The 23609-nt window shown below is 53.3% G+C and overlaps 9 protein-coding genes across 9 annotated transcripts; 6 read left to right on the forward strand and 3 right to left on the reverse strand.

Moving 5' to 3' along the window:
* Positions 1 to 164: 164 nt before the first annotated feature.
* J7T55_010772 (cell wall glucanase) lies at positions 165 to 1352 on the forward strand (the record flags this gene model as incomplete). The annotated part of the gene is made up of 1 exon (XM_053130876.1): positions 165 to 1352. One exon carries the CDS (start codon positions 165 to 167, stop codon positions 1350 to 1352), a length of 1188 nt encoding a protein of 395 aa, XP_052991053.1.
* A 1095-nt stretch (positions 1353 to 2447) lies between these two features.
* J7T55_010773 (uncharacterized protein) lies at positions 2448 to 2906 on the reverse strand (the record flags this gene model as incomplete). Its single annotated transcript, XM_053130877.1, has 1 exon — positions 2448 to 2906. The coding sequence occupies one exon, from the start codon at positions 2904 to 2906 to the stop codon at positions 2448 to 2450; it is 459 nt and encodes a 152-aa protein (XP_052991054.1).
* A 591-nt stretch (positions 2907 to 3497) lies between these two features.
* Positions 3498 to 6490, forward strand: J7T55_010774 (oligopeptide transporter 6; the record flags this gene model as incomplete). The annotated part of the gene is made up of 9 exons (XM_053130878.1): positions 3498 to 3723; positions 3827 to 3875; positions 3942 to 4093; positions 4253 to 4384; positions 4443 to 4601; positions 4662 to 4868; positions 4957 to 5835; positions 5891 to 6369; positions 6431 to 6490. 9 exons carry the CDS (start codon positions 3498 to 3500, stop codon positions 6488 to 6490), a joined length of 2343 nt encoding a protein of 780 aa, XP_052991055.1.
* A 599-nt stretch (positions 6491 to 7089) lies between these two features.
* Positions 7090 to 8941, forward strand: J7T55_010775 (uncharacterized protein; the record flags this gene model as incomplete). The annotated part of the gene is made up of 6 exons (XM_053130879.1): positions 7090 to 7443; positions 7491 to 7744; positions 7876 to 8135; positions 8224 to 8605; positions 8724 to 8792; positions 8863 to 8941. The coding sequence occupies 6 exons, from the start codon at positions 7090 to 7092 to the stop codon at positions 8939 to 8941; spliced, it is 1398 nt and encodes a 465-aa protein (XP_052991056.1).
* A 1867-nt stretch (positions 8942 to 10808) lies between these two features.
* On the forward strand, positions 10809 to 11446 carry J7T55_010776 (uncharacterized protein; the record flags this gene model as incomplete). Its single annotated transcript, XM_053130880.1, has 4 exons — positions 10809 to 10864; positions 11003 to 11068; positions 11144 to 11249; positions 11300 to 11446. 4 exons carry the CDS (start codon positions 10809 to 10811, stop codon positions 11444 to 11446), a joined length of 375 nt encoding a protein of 124 aa, XP_052991057.1.
* A 1526-nt stretch (positions 11447 to 12972) lies between these two features.
* J7T55_010777 (uncharacterized protein) lies at positions 12973 to 13593 on the forward strand (the record flags this gene model as incomplete). Its single annotated transcript, XM_053130881.1, has 1 exon — positions 12973 to 13593. One exon carries the CDS (start codon positions 12973 to 12975, stop codon positions 13591 to 13593), a length of 621 nt encoding a protein of 206 aa, XP_052991058.1.
* A 1123-nt stretch (positions 13594 to 14716) lies between these two features.
* Positions 14717 to 17871, reverse strand: J7T55_010778 (uncharacterized protein; the record flags this gene model as incomplete). The annotated part of the gene is made up of 3 exons (XM_053130882.1): positions 14717 to 15453; positions 15514 to 17609; positions 17753 to 17871. 3 exons carry the CDS (start codon positions 17869 to 17871, stop codon positions 14717 to 14719), a joined length of 2952 nt encoding a protein of 983 aa, XP_052991059.1.
* A 452-nt stretch (positions 17872 to 18323) lies between these two features.
* Positions 18324 to 20439, reverse strand: J7T55_010779 (snare-dependent exocytosis protein; the record flags this gene model as incomplete). Its single annotated transcript, XM_053130883.1, has 4 exons — positions 18324 to 19013; positions 19098 to 19395; positions 19581 to 20137; positions 20224 to 20439. 4 exons carry the CDS (start codon positions 20437 to 20439, stop codon positions 18324 to 18326), a joined length of 1761 nt encoding a protein of 586 aa, XP_052991060.1.
* A 1447-nt stretch (positions 20440 to 21886) lies between these two features.
* Positions 21887 to 23592, forward strand: J7T55_010780 (uncharacterized protein; the record flags this gene model as incomplete). The annotated part of the gene is made up of 4 exons (XM_053130884.1): positions 21887 to 22065; positions 22120 to 22744; positions 22811 to 23433; positions 23547 to 23592. The coding sequence occupies 4 exons, from the start codon at positions 21887 to 21889 to the stop codon at positions 23590 to 23592; spliced, it is 1473 nt and encodes a 490-aa protein (XP_052991061.1).
* Positions 23593 to 23609: the final 17 nt, after the last annotated feature.

The raw sequence follows: 23609 nt of genomic DNA on the forward strand, positions 1-23609 counted from the left end.
CCTGCTGTCAACGAATGCTCTTCACCACCTGAGCGCCCCCATCCTACACCACTGAAAGCAGCAGCACGACGATACTTGCTCGTGGCCCGCCTTCTCACTGAGGCATACACTCGTTTGACCCTGAAAGCCTTGCAGCCTCCCTTGACACGATCCACTAGGTCGAGATGCGACTCAACACCAAAGCGATTGTGGGATTTGCTGCGCTCTCCCTAGCTGTCGCAGAGCACCACCACCACCACCATCATCGCAGGGGCAACGACCATGCTCACGCCAACAACCTCGCCACCAGTTCTCTGAATCTAACGGGTAAGACGGTCACAATCACGGACAACACACGCACGTCGCCGACCTCGCTTCCTGAGATTGTTGTCTTTGTCGACAAGAATGGTACGCCTATCGCCACTGCCGAGGCTATCGTCGTCCTCGTCCCGCCTAATAATACGGCGTCGGCGGCGGGCCTAGCAGCCCATCAGCCTTCTGGCACCCGCACTGTGTCTGGCCTACCAGCAGCTCCCACAGGTCCCGGCTCGCCCGTCAATAATGCCACGGGCTCTGGTCTCTTTGGAGTCGCGTATGCTCCCTACAATGCGGATGGCAGTTGCAAGACAGCCAGCCAGATCATGAAGGACTTCGGCGTCATCGGCCAGACCTACGGATTCGTGCGTGTGTATGGTGTCGACTGCAACCAGATCCCCAACGTCTATGCCGCTGCCAAGAGCAATAATCTCAAGGTCTTCTTTGGCATCTTCAGCCTCGACAACCTGGGCGACCAGATCGCCACGCTCGTGCAGGGCATCCAGAAGGACTGGTCCATCGTCGACACCGTCAGTATCGGCAACGAGCTGGTCAACAACGGCCAGGCCACGCCGCAGCAGATCATCAACGCCCTCAAGAGCGGCAAGGCGCTGCTCCAGCAGTCGGGCTGGACCGGCCCCGTGGTGACGGTAGACACGTTTATGGCCGTGCTCGCCCACCCGGAGCTGTGTCAGGCCAGCGACTACTGCGCGGTCAACATCCACCCGTTCTTCGACCCCAACACGGCGCCCGGGCAGGCGGGCGTGTTCGTGGCCAACCAGGTGCAGAACATCCGCAACAAGCTCGGCAACCCGTCGGCGCGCGTGCGCGTCACCGAGTCGGGCTGGCCCTGGCAGGGGTCGGCCAACGGCCAGGCGGTGCCGGGCGTCGACCAGCAGGCGGCTGCCCTGAGCAGCATCCGCGCGGCGTTCAGCAACAACCCGCACGACATGGTGCTGTTCTCGGCGTTCAACGACATGTGGAAGGCGGCTGCCCCGCCGACGTTCTATGCGGAGCAGTACTGGGGGATAGGAACCGCCAATGCTCCTTCGGCATGAGCTGTGGTGGTGGCTAGCTGGTGGTGTTTAGCTGTTGTTGGATGGGCCTGGCAGATGAGTAGGAGCGGGTCACATTGGTCGTCACATTGCGAGGTCTATGAGATGGTGGGACCGCTCTGCTCCTCTCTTAGATCCTTGGGCTGGTGCTACTTTTTGACTCTTCACTGCCTCTTCCCGGTTCTGTGTCATCGACTTCTAAGTGTTCATATAGGGCTAGATGGGCGAGGAGCTTTATTTCTTTCTTTTCTCTTCCTGCTTTTTTGGGATGCATGTATTCAAGTGTGGGCCTGGGCTGAGGGGTCAGGTTTGGAGGTTTTGCTTGATGCTTGCCTGTTCTTCACCTGATATGTGGCACACGTCGGCAGCTTGAGGAGTGCCGTTTGAGGGGACATTACGACGCTTTAATCCTGAATATGATTTCTTCTTGCTCGCAGAACGTGTTCGCCATCCAATCTTGCAGTAAACGAGAGCGCCGTAGTCTGACTGACAGCAACGCTTTGGTCCCCATGAGATCCACCCCGCCTCTGGGCTTGGCTGGGCACAAATGTGGGCAGCGCAGTGTTGAAGCGGCGGCAACAACCCCAGGCCAAGAGTCGATCAAGCGACGGCCAAGACGATCCACGATCCTGTGAAGCTTGGTCGGGAATGGCTGCAGGACCAAGATCTGACCTAGACGGGAAAGGCTGGCACGTCCAGGGCCTTGCCGAACTGGGGTACAAGATGTATCGTGGCAAGACGACCTGCCTTCTCTGTATGTTTTGGCTTCTGAGCACACCATGCTTTCACCACCGGTGGCAGATAAGGTGGCCCCTCCTCAGGACCCTCGTCGGCATGGTGTTGGCAGCTCAGTGCAGATAAGTAGCCGGGGTTCAGTTTAGTCAGGCCCACCCATGTCCTCTGCCATCGTGCTCTTTGCTATCAAGGATCACGACATGGGGGTTTCTCGTCGTCGTCACCTTGCTATTTCCAGACAAGGTTCACTCATTGTCGTCGAGCTTGTTACAACGCTGTCCGAACAGTGCCGCCGGACGGATGGTTAGCCCTTATCTCTGTCCCCAGGGCCCCATTGAGCTTGCGTTGCAATCAACTTCCCGCTCATTGGTCACGCGTGGTGCCAGATACGACCTCAATCTCGAATGTCGGATTGAGGACACACCAGCACCGCAGACTTGATCGCCATGAGGGCTTGACTTGGCCACGATCATTACAATCTCGTCGGCTGTGGCTCCGCTTCAGGCGGTGTGAGCAAATGCGCGTCACGGATTGTGATCCCTCCATCGCCTCGGGCATGGCTTCATCTTCCACGAGGGGATCGCCAGAACCCTCAACGTAGCCTCCCCGTGTGTCGAGGACGACGAATGCGACCGTATCGAGTCTACCCAGGGTGCCGCCCTTGCAGTCGGCCCCACAAGCCCCATGTTGGACCGCCGTCCTCGTCTGAATGGCTTCCAGAAGCTTTGCGCCCCGTCCTTCTGTGCGTCGCCAAGGTTCAACCTTGTTCCACACTGTCCCTGTCGTCCGTTGGACGACTCGAGAACTCGTGGCCACGACCATGATAGCTGATAACGAAGATCAAGGGCTTCTAAAATGTATTCCGTCAACCACTTTCGGGCTCAAGAAGCGATCTCGTTTGCCCCCTAGCCTTGGCCCGCTCCTCCTCCTGCTGCAGAGATGCACGGATTGGGCATGCGGTGCCATCCAGCCGGTACCATAGACGCTGTAACCTTACGTTTGCCAACGGGCTGTTGGGCGTCATGATCCTTTCACTGCTCAAAGAGGAAGCTGCCGAAGGTCCTGAGGTTCTAGAATTGAGTGGCGGGAGATAACGAGCATATCGAACCACCGCGGTCTGTCCTCACCCCCAGATCGATGAACCCCTCCCTCCTCTGCCAGAGGGTGCGTCGCACGGAAGATGCCCCTGCCAGCTCCGGTAACGAGGTGGCAATCCGCCTCTCAATGGAACATTACCTCTGCGCATCATGCCGTTACTTTCTACCGGCAGCCCGGCCATTCGGTAGATATAAAGGCCGTCCAGGACCTGTTCTCCTCTTCTTCGTGCGACCTGCTCTATCCGAGGAGCATTAGCAGGCTTGTTGGCCAGGCGAGTTTCTATTCTCCCGGACTCGACATAATATCCCATCCAACATGGCCATCGTTCCTGAAGGTGGGCCGGACGGCATTGTGCCCTCCGAGATCACATCGCACAATGAGGCGTCAAGGGAGAAAACCACTCCATCACCGGGGCCCTATGATGAGAAGAATGCCGATATCGAAGTCGTGTCTACGGGTCCCGAATCTGATTACGATGATGCCGCCAAGATATATGTCCCCCAAGACAACGAAGAGTTCATCGATCCTCGTCTGAAGGACTGTACGTATTAGACTGGTCATTAGGGGACAAAACACCGTCCATACAGAGTCCTGGTCGGAAAATTAATTCACGTGGGGGAACGATTCATTAACTCTTGATTTAGACCCGGTCCCTCTGGTCGCGAAGACGGTTGACTTACACAATGATTTCAAGTGAGAAGGCCTTCTTCACTGCTTAGCATGTCTTCCTCGAGAAATGTCTGTCTAACATGACCATAGCGAGCCTATCCTTACCTTCCGTTTCTGGTTCCTATCTACCTTCTGGGTCGTTATTGGCTGTGCAATCTCTGCCATGTACTACTTCAAGCCGTATTACCAGACTCTGAGCTCCTACGCGGTCCAATTGCTGTCATGGGGCATGGGGGATGCGAGTAAGTGACCTTGGGATGAAGCCTCTTTCTTCCTCCCTTATCCTGCTGTATAATCTTCCTGTGATACAACATGCGCCAGACTTTGGATTTTTCCACTCCCGTTTTAAAAGCATACAATGCCTTTCAAGGAGGTGAGAGTAACAACTAACGATGTCACAGTGGCCAAGTACCTCCCGAAAAAGACCTATACTATTTTCGGGAAATCATTCAGTCTGAATCCAGCTCCCTGGAACGCGAAGGAACATGCTTTAATCGTTGTTGCATACTGGGGTTCTTGCTACGCTGCCTATGGTTGGTGATTGTGACTCCTAATTACTGGACACACAAAGATGGACTGACACTCTATCAGGTCTTGGTCCTTTATCCGCGCTGGAACTTTACTACGGCCGCAAAATCAATGCTGGATGGGGCATCTGTTTCTTGTTGACTTCCCAGATGATCGGTTATGCGTTTACGGGCATATATCGTGATATCCTGGTCCGTCCACCCAAGATCTATTATCCCGGTGGTAAGAGACGCTCTTCTCATCTTAGTCGACCCTTGAAACTCGTTGCTGATCCCGATTTAGTTCTCCCCAACGTTGCATTGTTCAACGCCATGCACAAGAATCCGTCCGTCACCAAGAAATCCCTAAAGTTTTTCGCCATTGTAGCCTGCGCTACCTTCTGCTACCAGTGGATTCCTGGCTTCATCTTCCCCCTCCTTTCATCCCTCCCATTGTTGTGCTACTTTGGCCACGGGCAATGGAAGGCGTACTTGATGGGATCAGGCTACTGTACGTACATATCTCACACCTGCAATCAGTACCCAGTGCAAAGCAAGTATCCCATTTGGCTCTGTAATCGATAGTTGACATAAAGCAGATGGCTTCGGAATGCTCGACTTCACACTGGATTGGAATTACGCGAGCTTTCTCTCCCCCTTGTACACGCCACTGTGGGCCAATGCGCATCAGATAGCTGGAGCCATCTTCTGCTGCTGGCTTCTGTACCCGATCATGTACTTCACCAACACGATCAACTCGCAGAATTACCCACCAATGTCGTCCGGTACCTTCGATCTCACCGGGCAGACTTATAACATCACTCGCATACTCACGCCTGAGTATACCCTGAACCAGACGGCAATGGACGCCTACTCTCCTCCTCGCTGGTCCACATCATACGCCATGTACTTCTTCTTTGGATTCGCCGCTTCCACGGCCGCCTTGGCCTACTCGATCCTCTGGTATGGTAAGGACTCATACATTGCATTCCGCGATGCGCTCAAGAACGTTCGAGACGACTACAACGATCCATACCTGAAGCTCATGAGCCGTACCGAAAGGGTTCCTCACTGGTGGTACATCGCGCTCTTGGTTCCTTGCTTGGCCTTGTCTCTCGGCTGCATCTACGGCGCGGAAATGGGTCTGCCGTGGTGGGGATTCATCGTCATCACGCTTGTTTCGGTAATTTGCACTTTCCCGAATGGTATCCTCTGGGGTGTCGCCAATGTGCAGGTTGGGATGGCCTTTCTTTCAGAGCTCATGGCCGGTGCAATGTTCCCCGGGAACCCGACGGCCGTCCTTACATGCATGACCTACGGCCGACAGATTCTGGAGCAGAACCTCAATCTGACATCGGATTACAAGTTTGGTTTCTACATGAAGATCCCAGAGAAGGAAATGTTCTGGGGCCAAGTCTACGGAACTTTGTTGGGTCCGTTCGTCAATTACGGCATCATGCGTCTGGTTATAGATCACAGTAAGTAAACATCTTTTTATTCCCGGAGTTGAATCAGCCTCTGACAAAGTTCTAGTTGGCAAGGATACCCTGATTGGAAAGATGGACTCGAACGCGTGGCTTGCTCTGAAGACAAAGAGTTACTATTCTCTCTCTGTGCTTTGGGGTGTCCTGGGCCCCAAGGTGCTCTTCAGCAAAGGCTCCCCCTACAGCTGGATTTACTACTCCTTCCTTATCGGTCCCGCCCTGGTAGCCATCACCTACGTTGTCCACAAGTACAAGCCAGGCTGGAACATCGAGACGCGTTGCAACATGACGATGATTCTCTATGGCGGGACCATCTTCCCTGTCTACGAGACGACGAACCTCATGACATCTGCTATACTGTCTCTGGTATTCATGGGATACATACTTCGAGTACACCCTGTCTGGTTCCGAAAGTACAACTATTTATTGGGCACTGGTCTCGACTGTGGGACCCAGGTTTGTGCCACAATCATCATGTTCGCTATCAACTTGCCTGGTGCCACAATGCCAGGTTGGTGGGGCAATAATGTGAGTTTAAGAACCCCGACGGTGCGCGTGTGAGCTTTAGCTGACTTGATGAATTTCAAAGGCCGACTACACCGATCTTTGCTACCCACCATCCACCCTGCCGCCAAATGCACTGAACTGATTATTTCATAAGAAGCCGTGGCTTAAGTCATTTCGGGGGAAACAGCCTCTAGAATCGTTGAATTTAGACAATATAACTGCGTTCAAGCGCAAGGCATGCCGTGAGGACTTTGTGGGTAAGAGGCGGGCACCACAGCGGCCCATTGCAGCATCGGTGCCAATATAACTTTGATCTGAATATAACTGTTTCGAGCACCGTGCGACCCTGTGACTTTGTTGAATTGCCTCGTTCAAAATGTTGGTTGCACCTCAGCACGAACCGTAAGCACTACCTTAGACTTTGTACACCCTCGCTCCTGCAGATGAGTCTCCTTGCGTATTACATCTGGGCATTGAAAGCAAACGACCGATCCAGGCCCGGAGGAAACGCTGATATGCGGCAGCTCGCACTTCCAATTGGCCATCTTGTACATCCAGGTCTCATGGGCTAGCAGATGTGATGACGAGAACTGCAGGGGATGCGTCTCAGTGAGATTTGTAGTTTCAACCCCGCGTCCCGACTTCTACCGCCCTCGGTAGTTAGTTCCTCTGCTCATCCGACCTCGACTCACATTGCGCTTGATTGTTGACAAAAGAGCCACAGAAACTTGTCACCTCAAGATGGCCACTGAGACTGTTGAACGATTCAATCCCGACAAGGAGTTCCCGATCATCTCTTATGGGCTCCCTTATCAGGAGGCTTGCGCAAAGCACCTAACCACGACCCTCAGCAGCCTGAAGCCATTTCTGGTCATATCTGAGTCGCTCAGCAAGACAACAGATGTTGTCGAGAAGCTCAGCTCGGCTCTGAATAGTGATGATGTAAAGGTCGTTGGCACTCACATCGGCATGCGGCCGCACACCTACTACTCCGATGTCCTCCAAGTCATGCACGAGGTGAAGGAGGCGGGGGCAGACTCGATTGTGACCGTTGGTGGTGGAAGTCTCGTCGATGGAGCCAAGGCTATCTCGCATGTAAGTCACCCGTCGGCCCCAGTGTTCCCTGGTCTCATCATGTCTAGGCTCTGGCGAACAACGTCAACGACATCGATGGGCTGGATCTCCTTTTCCGGACCAGCCTTGCCTTGAGATTCAACAGACCCATGCCCCCAGATGCTCCAGAGACTGTACACCCTTCCGTTATCCCTGTGGTCTCTATCACGACAACTCTGAGCGCCGGGGAGTTCAATCCACCGGGTGGCGCTACCAACGATGCCACGCATCACAAGATAATTTTCCAAAATCCGGCAGGAATCGGCATCTCTGTCATCATCATGTATGTATTTTGATAGGAAACCCCTTGTAAAGAACTCTGGACGTACCAGAAAGAGGTTTCCAAGATGATGAAACCTTCCTGTCCTAGTATGATTCGTAAAAGCAGTACCACTCACTAACAAAACGCTCCAGGGACTCAGCTCTTACGCAAACAACGCCGCAGAAGGTCTGGCTTTCCACTGGCCTGAGGGCGGTGGACCATTGCGTGGAGACAATCTGCAGCTCGAACCCCAACCCGGAGGGCACAAAACACTCGCTCCGTGGTCTCAAGCTGCTGATCCCTGGGCTGTTGAGGACAAAGCAGGAGCCGGGTGACAACGAGGCTCGGTTGAGGTGTCAGCTAGGTGCCGCAGAGAGCATGAGGGCCGCAAATCTGTACGGGGTCAAAGTTGGTACGTAACAATGTTTCCTGCTCACATCTGGCCCATGATTGTCGGGCTCCACTTGGTCGCTCTGAAGAAGTGCGCTGATGAAAATCAGGCGGGTCACACGGTATCGGCCATCAACTCGGTCCCATGGGGGTCCCACACGCCGAAACGACGTGCGTATGCCTCCCTGCTGTGCAAAAGTTCAACGCAAAGGTCAACGCACAGCAGCAGGCCATCGTGCTGGATGCATTCTGGGCCGACCCGGATGTTGCAGCAACACTCACCAAGCACTCACTTGTCAAGGAGAAGGCAGACCTGGGCGATGCTTTGGACGCGTTGATTCGTGAGCTGGGCTTCCCGAGGACTCTGGCAGAGTACGGGGTCGGGAGAGACAAGCTCGAGGCTATCGCAGAAAGCAGCATCAAGGACCATTGTTGCCTGACCAACGCGATCCCCTTGGAGAGCAAGGAGCAGGTGCTGGAGATTCTGGAGATGTGTTTGGGAGATCAGTAAAATGTTGTCTACCGCAAAAATCTCCCCCAACCCCAATTTATAAGACGAGCCTTGTGGCTCTTTTTGGGACTTTCCGATGGCAGAAGTATCCCAAATGAGCGTCATAGCCATATCTCTGGCAGCCGTCTCGGTGAAGTCCGTGCTGCTGTTGACCCAGCTTGCTGATGAGTATGCCTCGGGGCAATGCTCGTGGAACATACAATATTCCTGGATGGGGTTTTCTGATGCCCCGATACAGCCCCATCGGCCTTCGGCACCATCCCGATATTCTTGACGGCCCAGTCCGCCCGGAGCTGTGCGTGGGGGGTGATGGTTGAGAGTGGTTGTGATAGTTCAGATCTGAGAAGTCAGCTTCTTGCGCGTCTATGGTCAGCACTGCCTAGCGAGGTCGCATTTCTCATTTGGGTTGTCCTTTCTTGGGTCGCGAACCGCGTGCTGTCGCGTTCTCATATCCGGTGGGTGTTATTGGTACTTTTTCTTGTTTTTCCTCTTTTCTTTTGGTGGGGGGCAGGGGGGGTTTGATGCTATCCAAGTGCGGTGTTCCTCTTCCTAGGTTGAAGAGATTGAAGAGATTTGCCACCATCTGATGGCCTACCCAATGCACTGGTGCCTGTCAACCTTCTCAAGCAGATTATTGATCTCCAGTCTTCGGCACAGGGTACGACTTTGCGAGATGACCTTGTCATAGATGTTGTGTGAGGTATCACCCGAGGCAAGAGAGTACCATGGCTGAAACTTCAACAGTTGCTTATGGTGGTGTGTGAAGGCGTAAAATTGCAAACAACTTGTGAAGCCCGAGCATAGAGAATTAATATCCGTGTGCCAGATTAGGAACTTGAACGCACGCCGCAGCAGCTGAACCAAGTTTTGAGCTGTCGAACGACGTACCATAACCCCCATGTCATCCCGTGGATGGCTTGTAGGGCTGAGACTAGTGAAGACCGTCAGAACAGGCGATGGATCCACTGCATATAAACTAATGCGTGATGGTTCTTGCGGGCCGCCCCTAAAAATTCAATCCTTGGCCGTCGTAGGGGCCAGCCACAAAACCCAACCAGCAGTTTTGAGGGCGCTGTTGGTCTTGTTTATGACGGTAAACTCCAGGCCTCGAGATCCTGCTCTCTTCGACGAAGATAATGTTACTATGTTCCTAGAGACAGAAAGTCGGATGGGTGGACCCAGCCGCACGGCGACATGGAATCCCCGGATTTCAGTTGCAGCAGAGAGCCGAACACAAACGTCAGCTGGGTCATGAGTAGACTTCCGGCAATGCACAGGCGAAAATCATCCCGCGGGGTGAAATGTGTCAGACAGCACTAACACGGCAAGCACAGGGGCAGAACAGGGCCAGGGAGACGTGTAAGATCTGTCCCATTGCACAACATCCCAGGCCACAATACTTGCCAACCAACATTTTATCGGTCTCCGCCGCTGTACTTCGCAGCGCAAAGTTTGATATCCTTGGCTCAAACTTCCCCGTATGGCTTGAATATTTGTACGGATTCTTAGGCAGACTGTTGGGAAAGACCGCATAGCAGTGCAGTTGCAACAAGATGGGTCACAGCTCGTGATCTGGAGAATATTACTGAAGAAATTGGCCGGAAATGAGAAAAAATAGATCATGATACAGGTTCAATATGGTGTACTTAGTGACTAGCCGCTGTCGTCATCCGCGGACATCCCCTATTTACCATCTGTGCAGCCCCCAGATCCAAAACGCTTCGGCTCATGCAATGCACCTGGAGCTGAATTAGATCGACGATGTTCTCCATTTCCGCCTTTCTGGCTACTGGCTCGATTCCAGAGACGCTGTGCAAGACTATCGTTGTTATCGGCACTATACATCCGTATTCGTTCTTCTTGAAGCCTCTGCAACTCTGCTGACGTCAAGGACGCTCGGCCTTGGGAGCTGAGAAATCATTAGACTGAGTTGACAATCGTTCTAGATAAGACATACCCGTCATTTGAACTAAAGTTGACGTCGAGCGAGGAGGATCGAGTATCAGACATGATGATCTGCTGCAGACTCATAAGCAAAATTCGTTTAGGAGTGTTGGTTTGTCACGATTTACAAGGCTCACTTCTTGAGGCAGTCAAGTTGAGTTTTATATCTGGAAGTCATTGCACTGATTATAACTGAAAGAACGCCTCAATCATCCTTCGTCGCATCCAAGTGCCTGCACGATGGCACTCAGCCTGGCCACAGGAGACGTATGCTTCTACTGCATCGTGATGCTGGAGTATGCGTTCTATTGACAGAACATCCGCGGTCCCAAGGCATCCTGATGATCTGAACCTCGGTTGTGCTCTGCGATCCTGAAAAAGTACAATGTATGCCCTGGTAAAGACCGTCAGGCACAGATTACACTAGCCCACAGCTTGTTAGGCAACTCAGATCCAACAGCCCTGCAGGACAAGATCGCATCCAAAAGAGTCAAAATCCGGTAAGGTGAGCCTGGTGCGGCCCTACCCGAGCCACAAGCTGTCGCCCGTTCCGCGCTGTGTCGTTCTAACATTAGCGCTCACGTACCGAGGCTAGCTGTCAAAAGGTCCAGCCTAACGGTGCTTGGCGTACAGGTTGGAAAAGCACAGGATTTCGAGGTGAACTTGTGGATAAAGCTCCAGGTCGGATGCTTGCAGGCGGCTTCGGTGTGTTAGACTCGTGTGACCCTTAGACGTTGATACTCTCGGCGCTGAGAGACCAGGGGTACCACCAAAGCCGAGGGTTCCCCGTAAATGCCTATCAGCTCAGGGTGATGGCGCCCGCCGGTGCACTGCGGTTCTATAGATACGGCGGCATGGCCGGGGCCGCCGCGAGCTGAGGGACTCATTCAAGTGCCATGCAGAAAGCAGGGTGAGTGCCGAAGATGGGAGCCTGCGCGGAAGCATCACTTATGCACACGCGGAGGACTGGTAGTTGCCCAAGTGTAAATTCAATACCGGAGCTCACCGATGAGATGGCTTGCATGTTAGGCCCGAGTCTCGAGCAGGTGCAGGAGAGATAATTGGTCGCCATTGCTGCAGCCGGCGCTTCATTGGAAAGACTCCGCCGGTGTCACCATCCAGCTTGCAAGCGACGTTTTCAAGGCTCAGCTCTAGTGCCCTGTGTGGCCCGGCAGTTGTTCACACCATTCAGGGATCTTGCTATGGTCTAGTACAACGACTCGGGCGGGCAGGCTGCAGCTGGGATTTTCACCACAGCCACATCGAAGACTGGGCTTGCAGTTCTATGTCCAATTCTGATTCTCTATATTGTTGCGGTTGTCACGTTGGCCAAAGGTCCTCGCGTGTGGAGATCATTCTCACGTCACTAGGAGACAAGAGACGTCGACAGGTACAGACTTGAGGACGGCCACATTCGTGTGATGACACAGGGTTGCGGTTAAAATCACAAAACTAACGGACGCCCTCCCCAATTTAAATGAAGATTTACAAGTAAGACTGTCAATCAGTTAGCATTCATGAAAAAAGGGGATGACGAAGTTGAGGAGTCTCCAGGTGCCTGTCGTACGTTTGACAACCACAGAACTCTTTGTGGTGTAACTTGTAGAACTATCTTGTATGTGGCCATCCTTCGATAGAGTATCTGACTTCAATCTTTTACACACGCTACATGTTATGCATTCTGTCCTCTATGTTCCATCTGCAGGAACTCGAGGTTGAGTGAGAAGACTGCGAGGTGGTGGTGCTTGGCGAACTTAGCCAATAGCATAACATGGATTCGCCCCACTTTGGCTTAGAATGACCGACGGTGGAGGGAACCTAAAGTTTCCTAGGCACCTAAGAGTATGCAGAAATGGAAGGCAAATTCAATTACCTGACCTTCAATCCACTGAAGTTTATATGGGGCTATCTGTTGGGAAGTTATCTCATGGGAGGTTGTCCCATAGAAAAATGACCCCTCCTGAAGAGTCACGCACCGGCCAAGTTGATCCCTGATGTTGGGGGCCGTGACGATCGACTGCATTGAAACATGATGATCTCGCCAGGTCACGGCCGCCCTGTCACAACTCGATGGAGAGACTTATTGTATCGGCGGGGACTTACAAAGCTGCACGATCTAAGACCAGAGATATTATCATGCCGGCTTTGTTCAATGTCCTATTTTGCTGTCTCTCTCTTTGTTGAATTGAGACTCATCGTCACAAGGCATTGTTCCTCACACCTTTGTTGACAATTTCTATTGCCCATTAGATTGCCGCATTTAAACGGCTGTGATTATAGGCCAAGCTCTAACTCACTCGTCTGAGAACCATACTCATAACGGCACAAGGACTCCTAAAACCACCCTGAACACTGTATAGAAAAAAGTCAGGGCAATCCTTTTCCCTCAAATTCAATCACGACCATGACTTCCTCCGCATGGGAGGCAATCAATACTGTTTTCAGCACCCTATTTAGCCTTCTTCAACGCAGAGATCTCAATCGCGTTGTCGGCCCGGCGCAGCGAAACCCACACCCGTTTGGAACTCGGGAGTGGAAAGACTTCGTAGATGCTCAAGCTACGTACCACGAAAGAATGGTACTTAGGATGGCTGATCTAGAAGCCCAGGTGAACCAGACCACCGAACTCGCAGAGGCGCTCCAGGAGATGGCTAATTGCCAAGCTTCCATGATCAAAGACCTGAGGCTGGAAAATGCTGCGCTCCGGAACGGGCCAGACATCGAAATCTTGGAGCGGATATATGAGAAAATGCACACGCCTGTTAAGAAACCCGCTCAGGAAGCTATAGCCAAGGCACAGCCTCCCGAGCAAGGCAGCTCGGAGCCTGGCAATGCCACGGTTAGTTCGGTTGCTGGATCCACCAACTTCGCAGCTAACAAGGCCAGTGAATCTAGCAACCGTGTCCCAGAGACTATCGTGTCGCCTGGGGCGAGGATCCCTGCGCGGCCACTGACCCTCGCTGAGGAGCTGGAGACACATCTCAGAGAGGAGTTCGAAGACGAATCTGAAGCGGTTGATCCGTGATTACTTGGATTGCCATCAAATTATAGAGCAGCCTTTGAAATTCCTGAGTTGCAAGAGCTTGAGATTGCTGATGCTTGTGAGATATTTCTTTTGTTCTGGGATTTTGATGGGAATAGCTTCGTAGTTTAGTCGTCGCAATAGTCGATTTACTTTGGTGTGGTATATAATACACAACCCATCCATTACAATATTCATGCTTGGTCATGGTCGTATCTTTTGGACTTCACGTGTGATTATGTTGTTCGTTCAGTTTGGTCAGAGCTGAAGACCATGCTTGCAATGCTACCAAACAAAGACATACATATATCTCAGCGCATCGAGTTGAGATGCCTGCATAATGGATCGGGGGTGGGGGGTTCGAACTCAATATAATATTGGAACGCTTTCTCTGCTGGGGGAGTGGAAGAGCACATCAAAGCTGCAACTGAGAATATATCTCCTCCCAAAAAGTGACTGAGCGGTATCAAAAACAGACCATATCATGTGAGACATAGATTTCGATCCCAATTTAGCTGGAGTCACTCGCATTGTGAGGTGAATAAAAGAAAGGAAGTAGTCACTGCTAGCCGGCGACAATATAAAACCCAAATTTCAGCCCAAGGTTCTTACCGTCTTGACCAAGACCACTTCCACCTGTGCTTTGCATCTAGACTTCGATTTTCTACCCACCCAACCAAGACTTTAAGCCATTGAACTCATAATTTCTCTATTCAAAAAGAGAGAACATGGCGAAATCAGTTTCAGACAAAGACATCCTAATTTGGCTCAGCGCCTTCGCAGGGGTTCAGTCAATCTGTATGGTCAGCCTGCTCTGCGCCATAGAATACATGAAAGACCACGACATTGACACGGGCAGCCTAACTTTCGACCTGGTGATCATGTCTTTATGTGGTGCCACATGTGTTCTGATAGCGATCATCTTGAGCCCATTTGCGTGGTACTATAAATTACGAAAGACTGAGAGCTCACCACACAGGGCGGAGATGCAGGACGTGTCATGAGATTATTAAAGTAGTAGTCTGTTTGATTCATAAGCGTTCGACAGGGTCAAATTGGTAACATAAAAATAGACCTGGATATCTCTTAAGCGGTACCGTGAAACAAATAGCCCTGTGCACCGGGATTAGAAGAACTTGGACTTCAACCCCCCCATTACAACGTTCCTCTTCTGCTTGCCAATGAACTTGTTCACATCATCAGCCCAGCCCTGACTATTATCGTTGAGGCTCTCCATGTTGTCCCCCATAATATTCAATTTTTCCGTCCTCTCGTTGATCTGCCGCTGTAAGTATTCACCCCAGCCTTCCTGACCTGCTGCCCCAGAGGAGACTGCGCCTGGGGCTCCCCTGGCCAGCCTTGCCTCTTGCTCCGCTGCCTCAATCATCCTCTTCGAGGCCGGCCTGTCAGGCCCACCGATCAGCAGATCGAGATCTGTGGGTGATACGTATTGCGTCCCAGAGAGCCATTGCACGTTGGAAATCGTTGGGCGCGGAGGTACCACGGCCTCGGGGTTGATGAGCTTGTCGTCATTGTTGAGCCCAGCCTTGCCAGTGCCAGTGCCCCACACAGGAATGATAACGAGCTCCGAGGGCCCGGCCCAGCCGATGACGTCTCCAGTCGCTGCGACGATGTTGCTTGTGCTTCGGGTGGGGTCAAGCATGGGGAGTGGGGCCTTGCTGATCTCTTTCAGACCTGGAAGAGAGAACGCGCGTGTGGTGCCATCGCCGAATGTCGCTACCAACGCGAAACCATGCAGCTCGAACTCGGTGACAGCGGCTGCGTCGCAGAGGATATCGTCGAAGGACTTCGAGGCGCCTTTGGAGCTGGCAGGTTTGAATATGCGTGCTTCAGTTTGAGTCGCTAGGGCATGTCAGTCAGTATCCGGTTCGAAGAGCAGTAGAGGAAAATCAGAAGGCTCACCGACTACCAGTACGCCGTTCACGTGCTGGCCGTTTCTAAGGCCACCCATAATCTCGGGAGTAGCTGCAGCTGGCTGGCCAGAGTCTGTTTTGATGGGGCAGATGGCAATAACTCTGTCGCCCAGATTGGCAACGCCGGCCAGCTTGGCTGAATAGCCGTTACCAGAGGGTAGCAGCTTGAATGTGGCCACTTTGCCCTGAGCGGTGCCCACAAAGCATGCGATGCTGGAGTAGTTGTCATCATCAAGTGTCATGATTCCGAATTCAATCACCACTGGGTAGTCCTTTGTCGCCGTGGCGCTCGAGTGCCCCCTGAGAAACGACGACCTCTTTTCTTTCTGTGCCAGCTCGCCCATGGATGCCTTGAAGATGACAGTCGGTCCACGCAGGTCGATGATGCTGATACCACCCCCCTCAGAACCTACCGCCACGAAACCAACATCCGAAACGCAGAGCGCGGTGATGGGCCCTTGCCCCGTCTCGTACAGGATAAAGGGCTGAAGTCCTTCCTTTAGCGACGGCTCAGTTCTCGAGCTGATGTCAACTAGACCACCGGGGTTGCTTTCGAGTTGCTTTGACTCGTCCTGGCCGAAGCTTCGGTTTCCACCCCATCGGTAGATCACAACGTCGCCGCTAGTCGTACCCGCTGCGAAGTCGCCGGTGTTTGGCGCCAAGTGCATAGCAGATACGTCGACGTTTTCAAATCGATCGAGAGCTCTGGAGAGATCGACCTGCAGCTGGGTCGGGTTTTCCATCTCATCGGCGTGGCCAAGATCCCACAGGCGGATTGTACTGTCGGCGTGAGCCACCAGGATTATGTTCCTGCCCTCATATCGCCTTCGCGGTTTTGGGGCCTCGGCGCCCCCCTTGAGCAGATCCTCTCCTTTGCTCCGCTTCTCCATCATCCCCAGCCACCGACCCCGATCCAAGGTCGAGACCACGATTTTGGTAACAAACGGATGGACAAAAGAGAGCGAAGGATGAAGCTGATTGGTTGGGCTGATTGGATATCCGGAAGGGAAACTCATGGTGATCAGCTCGCCCGACGACAGCGTAGCCAGTATTGCGATTGGATCTTGAGCTCCGGCAAAATGGGGTGAGGAGCGAGGCAGTAAACAATAGTTCGTCACTTCCGTCCCGGGCGGAATGGGTAGAAGATGTTGGCGTTTGGCCTTGAAATGATCCTCCAGTGCCTGCCAGGAAGAGGTAGCGTATACCGGGGTCTGGCCCAGCTCTAGGAATGTCAAACCCTTTTCCGGCTCGTCTGTTGCTTGTCCCCCAGCGATGAGGAGAGCAGTATCGTCCGGATTCTCTTTGCAGCACCACGAGATCTTGGTGAAGGGCTGGATAAGTCTTGGGGGTGGAGGGTTGGAAGCAACCTGGTCCACTCTCGTCTCGTACAAGGATCTTGCCATCACGACTCGGCCGTCTTTGGGATCCCAGAATACGAGACTCCCGTCATCGTGAGCTGTCAGGATGAAAGTGCCGGTGGGATGCCAGGTAGCATGTGTCAATCTCGGCCTCCGCACAGAGTCGAGATTCTCTGAGTTGCCGCCAGGAGCTCCTGCGGGTAGAACGTACTCGAAGAACTTGGTGGCCTGATTCTGTTTGAACGAGTATATGACAGCGCCGTGGGTGTAGGCTATCAGCAACTTGCCAATGTCGCGAGGGTGTAGCTGGATGGAGACGAGGTGGGCCATGGTGGCTTTGGGGTCTTTCTGTCGCCAGAAGTTGGGAGTCCGGAAGGGAGACAGCCTCTCACGGTCCAGGTCGTATGCAGCCACCTCGCCACTTGACTGGCCGACGAAAGCCCAATCCAACATGGGATCTGTCACCAGGCAGACGACGCCGCTGCCACAGGGACCGCCAGCGATCCTCTTGGCCGTGTCAAGATCCCATATTGTCAGCTCGCCCCTATTATTGAGGCTGACGAGCCGATTGGCACAGAAGTGGAGGCTTCGGATGGAGCCTGGCTTGGTGAGCTGGAAATATTTCTGTATCCTGCCCTGTCCAAAGACGTATATCTGGCCGTTGCCGAACTTGGACTCGTTGGTGCCGACGGCTAGGAGGGATTGGGTCGGATCGTATGCGAGGCAACTGTCCACGGCACAGTATAAGTCAGCCATCTGCCAGCTTGTCTCTTATGTTGCCTAGAATCACTTCCTCCTTCGACCTTGCCCGCTGGACCAAGGCTCCGAGCAGGATGGCGCGTGTGTCGCGTCGTGAGGTGAGGAGCTTACCTGATCTGTGAGTTGACACCAAAGCGCGCCTGTTCGTCTGGTTCGAAGAGGTGGGGGAGGATTGCAGCAGACAGGTCCTTCTGCATGCCTGCCTGCTTTCCACGGAGGAATGAAGCCATCGTGCCTGGAGGTTGGTCTGTCGGCGATGCAGTAGCCTTTGCAGTTGCGAGATGCAACTTGGAAGTTCACGGCAGCATAGGAAACTTGGAAGATGGATTGCGATTTACTGTCCTTCGTTTGGTGGGGAACAGGTGGGCTCTTGATTTACACAATAGAGGGGTCTCTGGAGCTCAGCCTCAGAGCCCCCTGACCACCGCTACGTCAGTCCTGTCAGATGGAACGATGCGGGCGCAGGGGTCCCCGGACTGTCAGACCGTCACGGCCCCAGACATTGATTGGATTGATTGTCGATTGTTTCTCCTCTACCCTCGGATGCCACGGCTACATACATACCAAGTTGGCCTGATATATTCTATACCAGGGAGGCGGCTGCTGCCGTGTGTATTGTTGAAAGGACAACAACGACCCAGCTCTCCAATGACCACACTAAACACACAAGGACACCAGACCACTATCTGCCAGACGAAGGGCTCGCCCTGCCCTTCTCACCATCCAATTCAGAATCAATAACACTGACAGCAGTATCATCCTCTCCTGCCAGCTCCTCAAGCGTCTTCCTCGCCGACTCGGGCACTAACCACGACGTGCAGAAGCCCAGCGCCATGAAAGCGGCAAAAATCTGCATGATGTGGGCAATCCAAGGAGCAGCCCACCGCGGGTCGGTCTTGGCCTTGGCAGCATCCGCCCCGATGCTCCTGAGAGGCCCAAAGACCACCTGTGCGATGATGGCGCCCATTTTTCCAGAGGCTGCCGAGATTCCGTGGGATGTCGAGCGGTACCGTGTCGGGAACACCTCGCCCGGAATGATGAAGGTCGTCGAGTTGGGCCCGGCGTTGAAGAAGAATTGGCTCAGCGTGAACAGCACCATGAATGCTAAGCCCGACAAATTCCAGAACCCGAATCCGATGATACAGAACAGCACCGTCAGCATGAAGAAACCAAACAGCTGGATTGGCTTGCGCCCGACCGTGTCGATCAACGCAGCAGATACCCAGTAGCCCGGTACGGCGCCAGCCAGCACCAGAATCAGGTTGCCAATGGCTGTCCGGTGGTAGATTTGGTAGACGTTGCTGCCGCCGCTGAAGCCGATTGTGTTCAGGATGATTGCGTTGTTGAGTCCGAGACCATAAAAGGCGATATCCTGCATTACATTTCAGCACTAGGTCTGCAGCGCGGTCGTCGGGAGAGAGGATATTGCTAGCATCAACGACAAGGTAAGACTTACCAGGAAAAACCACGACAGTGCACAGCCAAGCAAGACCTTCAGATGCTGCCACTTGCGGTAATGTGCGGCAAAGTCGGACCACGATGCCCTGGGCACATCTAGTTCCACCTTCGCCGACTGCTTGGCCTGGGCCCTCGCAAATTCATCAACCTCACCTTCACCCCATTTGCCCTGCCGATATGTCTTAACGTCCTCTACAGCCTTCTGGACATCCCGGTCAACGTCAAAGGTGTATCGAGGTGTCTCGGGGATCGTGAGGCGGAAGTAAAGTGCGAAGCAGCCAGGCACTGCTCCGAAGCTGCTCGAAAGCTCATGTCAGCAGTATTCACGCATCCGTCTCTCAGCTTGTGTCGAGCCTTTAGCACCTGCGACTGCCCCAAAAAATGTATGCTTTGGCCTGACACGATTCCGGGCCCTTGCCAGCAGTCTCCAGCGCAGAGTCTTGTGAGTGTTTCTGGGAGCCATGCACCAAGGGAATCTTACCCAACGATGACGCGCCACATCTTGTCCACGGCACTTGCGCAAGCCCCGTTCGTAGAGCAGTCGGTCAATGTCTCTGACACCTCAAGGGAGCCTCTGAAGCCTTGGGTGACGGCTAGAAGAACAATCCCGGCCGCCAGCTGACCAAAGCCCTGCATGGCAAAGACGGCGTTCATCATGAATCCGCGCCAACGTGTAGTCGCGAATTCGGATGTTATGATCGCCGAGAGTGGGTAATCGCCACCAATACCGATTCCCATTAGTACTCTCCAGAACACGATCAGCCCGACAATCGACATGGCAGGCGAGCTTGACGACAGACTCTGGGCGAGGGTAGAGAAGATGATGATCATAAGCTCCAGGCCGTACATCTTCTTTCTGCCCACGATGTCGGCAAGTATACCAAAACCCACCTGGCCAGCAACCGTTCCAGCGGACGTGGCGACCTTGATGGCCGTATCGTCGGCATCTGGTATCTTGCCTCCGAAATAGACCACTCCGAGAAGGGAGGTGACCAAGCCTATAGCGAAAATATCGTACGAATCTGTGAAGAAGCCAATCTGTATATGATACTGGTCAGCTGCTCGATCTTTTTGCCCAGGATTCCATGGTTGAAAAGATGATAATAATCATTATCACCACTTACTCCTGCTACGGCGATGGCCCGAACATGGTACCAGCCAAAGGGGGCTTTGTCAATCTCCGCTAGGGCCAGCCTACGTCGCTCGTTCGCATTGGAAATATGGGCAAAATCGTTGTTGAAGTTGTGGAACGCTAGGTTACCGCCGGAAGTCATGTTCTGCTTGATCGCCGTGACGTTGGTGTACACACCAGCCTGCTCTCCTTCCTTGGGTGAAGACATTTTGATGACAGTGAAGCAAGTAATGAAGGACGGACGAACCCTGAGATCTGCGTCCCAAGGCAGGTGCAAGGAAAGAGTGGACGTTCTTGAGATTGATCACCACAGGAACCAGTCTTCGGCTGAAGCTTGACTTATACTCCGGCTCTTGAGATGCCCCTGTGGGTTTCAGTAGCTTTCATACCATCCCAGGAGACCAGGAACCCGGTTCTGAGTATGCAGCCATCGCTTAGGATGTTTTCCGTGGATCACTACCTCTGCGGGTTCGTTGCGAGGTACTGAGCTGGAGGACATGCGATCCCTAGACGCATCCCGAGTTTTAGGTTTACTCGAATCGCAAGCCAGACAGCGGAAAGTGGACGTAGGCATAACGTTCTAGATCGGGATGATCACAACTCTGATACTTCCGATGTGATTGGAGACCGTTGAAAGCTTAGTAGACGACAAGAGCTTATCTCTAGCCTCGCCGGGGCAAACTCCTATGCCAGGGGCAGGATCGCAGGGCCATCACCGAATCGGCTTGGGATATGAGAGTCTGGCATGGATTGAAGCCTCTCTTTGGTCACCTTTGTTGGCGCTTTCGCCGGGGTTTACGGTTTCAAACCCGAGCCTATTTCCTCTTACACCTGCATGACATATCCGCGTCGACCTCGGGTTTGGGTCTCAGGTCTCTTCCACGAGTCAAATCGCACATCACAGTTTCCGAGAGCCGGGTCACCCGTAATCTTCGCATGGAGCACGCAGTCCAGGATCAGCAAAGCATATTGGACAAATCCCCCAGAGCCATACTTCCTCGCACTCCAAGTCCTTTTGCGACCGTTAATTCCATTTAGTTAAATTACCCCAAGTTGCAGTTCCAGAGCCAGCCGGTCTCCTTCAAACGAACAGGGTCAAGGCAGCCCGGTAGCCCGATTCTGCTCTTCAAGCTGGACCAATGATGTTGGGCAGAGCCAGTGCCAGATAAGCACAGCGATCAAGGCAGCGAGACATACACGACGTTGGACAATGGCGCCTGGTGTTGTGGACGGGACGAGTCAGCGGGTAAAGCGAAGCAAGCCCCACACGAGGTCAAAGAAGGTGGTTGGCGATGCACCTGCTGAAATGTGTTATTGGGGAAGTGCAATAGGAAACCTGGAGTTCTCCATCTCGGTCGCCTGTTCTGGAGTGGGTGCGGCCCTCTCTTCTGAACCCTGGAGCTGGAGCAAGGAACGGACCGAGGCAGGGTTTCCTGGTGGGCAGTGGGTGCTAGTGCCAGCCAACAACCAGCGTCACCATGAGGTGGCTCCAATTAGCGCAGGGGCTCAGCTGACTTCAACGCCCTCTATCTCTTCATCAACCTTGAGCCTCTGCGTTGTATCGCCGTGTTTCAAGGACTCGATGGACCAAAGTGAGGCCGCGGGAAGCGCACCCAGGATCTGTGGATACGCTGTGTCCTGCCAGCCCCGGCACAATGGCAACAAGCACATCCACGCCCAGCGCGGCGACATCGCTGGGTGATGGAAGCAAGGGCCCCGGCACACATGACTGGAGCCGACACAGGCCGACCATCAAACGTCTGTACATCGATGAGAGAAAACCACTCAAAGAAGTTATGGAAATTATGGCCAGGGATCATGGCTTCATGGCTTCGTGAGTAACGCCTGTGTGCCGGGTTACTCCATTATAACGCTGATGTGCCCCCAGTCTGAAGATGTTCAAGGTCAGGATCAAACAATGGGGGTACTCAAAGAATATCAGGACTACGAATGAGGACATCGGGACGCTTGTGGACTTGAACAGTGAAAGACAACGCCCTGTTGTACTAGCAACGGGACGCGTAGTGGACCCGAAACGCCTCGCGCAGCATCTCCGACGCAAGAGAGAGAATGCGCTACAACTTGCTCCTGGGGCGAGATCGCTGGCAAGATGGTCTCCTTCACCACAACCGCCGTCGATCAGGCCCCCCGATGTCTTTTACATTTCCGAAGCCGTTCTGACCCACACGCGCGGCTACATGAACGGCCAAACGATTGACGTGGAATCCGTCCTAGGCCGCAACGTTCACCCAGAATCCAGACAAATAACCGATTCTATGCATCTCCTGAGGGGCCTTATTCGAGGAGACAAGATGGACGAGGCGGTGGTCTTTCTGAGGCAGGTTCCAGGCCAGATACGTGCCCTGCTCCGTCACGAGCCTCCCCAAATTCTCAACAGGATCTTCACAATGATTGTGCATCTCTTGAGCGTTCCCGAACAACAACAGCAGGTTGGGCGAATCATCAAGGCGCTGGTGAACTACACTGCAGCGGCTTCTACTGAGCCAGAAATGGTATGTGAACGTCCTCTACACACTAGTGTTCAGAAGTAATAACTGGCCATTGACTAAAGTTCTCAGGGCTGGGCTGAACACCACCCTGTTCGCAAGCTCCTCCAAAGCTTAGCCGCCTTAAACGACCAAGATGCTTTTGCGCTGAATGACCTAGCCGTGCGAGCGTGGAGATGTTTGTTAGAAACAACGGACGCCGCACTGGGCACACCAGAATGCGCCGCGAACTTCCCTAGATGGCTGGATATGGGCGAGTCGGCAGGTTATGACGCCCTGCCAGGGACATACCTCGCCGAGAGACAATGGGGCATTTGCCGGCAAAAAGAAATCGAGTTCGGCGAGGGTTCAGTCGAAGCTGCTGCCGAGCTGTTCTACCTAACTGAATTGGAGCGACAAAGGGCCGAGGCTCGCGGCGACTCCAAAGACCATTTGAAGTATCTCCTGGAACTAACACTGCAACGCATACCGGAGGGCAAGTGCCTGATAGCAAAGCTGAACTGCGAAGTATACATGGCTGAAATCGCCAAAGAGGAGGGCGACAGGAAGCTCGCTGAAGACTATTTACGTGCTGCCATTGACACGAGAATCAAAAGAGGCGGGGCGAGGGAACTTCTCTTCCACGAGCTCACCAAGCTCGAGGCTTGGTTTATAGAGTGGGGGGAGGACGCAAAGGTTGCTGAGTTGCATCCATGGTATGCTGATATTCCCACCGATCGCTTGACTGAATCAGCTCGGATCTCGACTGAGATGTGGTGAAGCTGTCAAAGCTCTTCAAGCCATGAGATGCTAACTCTCTGATTTATAGGAAGGAAAGCGTACGTGCTAGCTTGAACGAGACCCCCACGGGATGATATTGGCCAAAGCCAGA

This window comes from Diaporthe amygdali (assembly GCF_026229845.1).
Source record: "Diaporthe amygdali strain CAA958 chromosome Unknown NODE_24_length_778219_cov_64_757418, whole genome shotgun sequence".
Taxonomy (NCBI): Eukaryota; Fungi; Ascomycota; class Sordariomycetes; order Diaporthales; family Diaporthaceae; genus Diaporthe; species Diaporthe amygdali.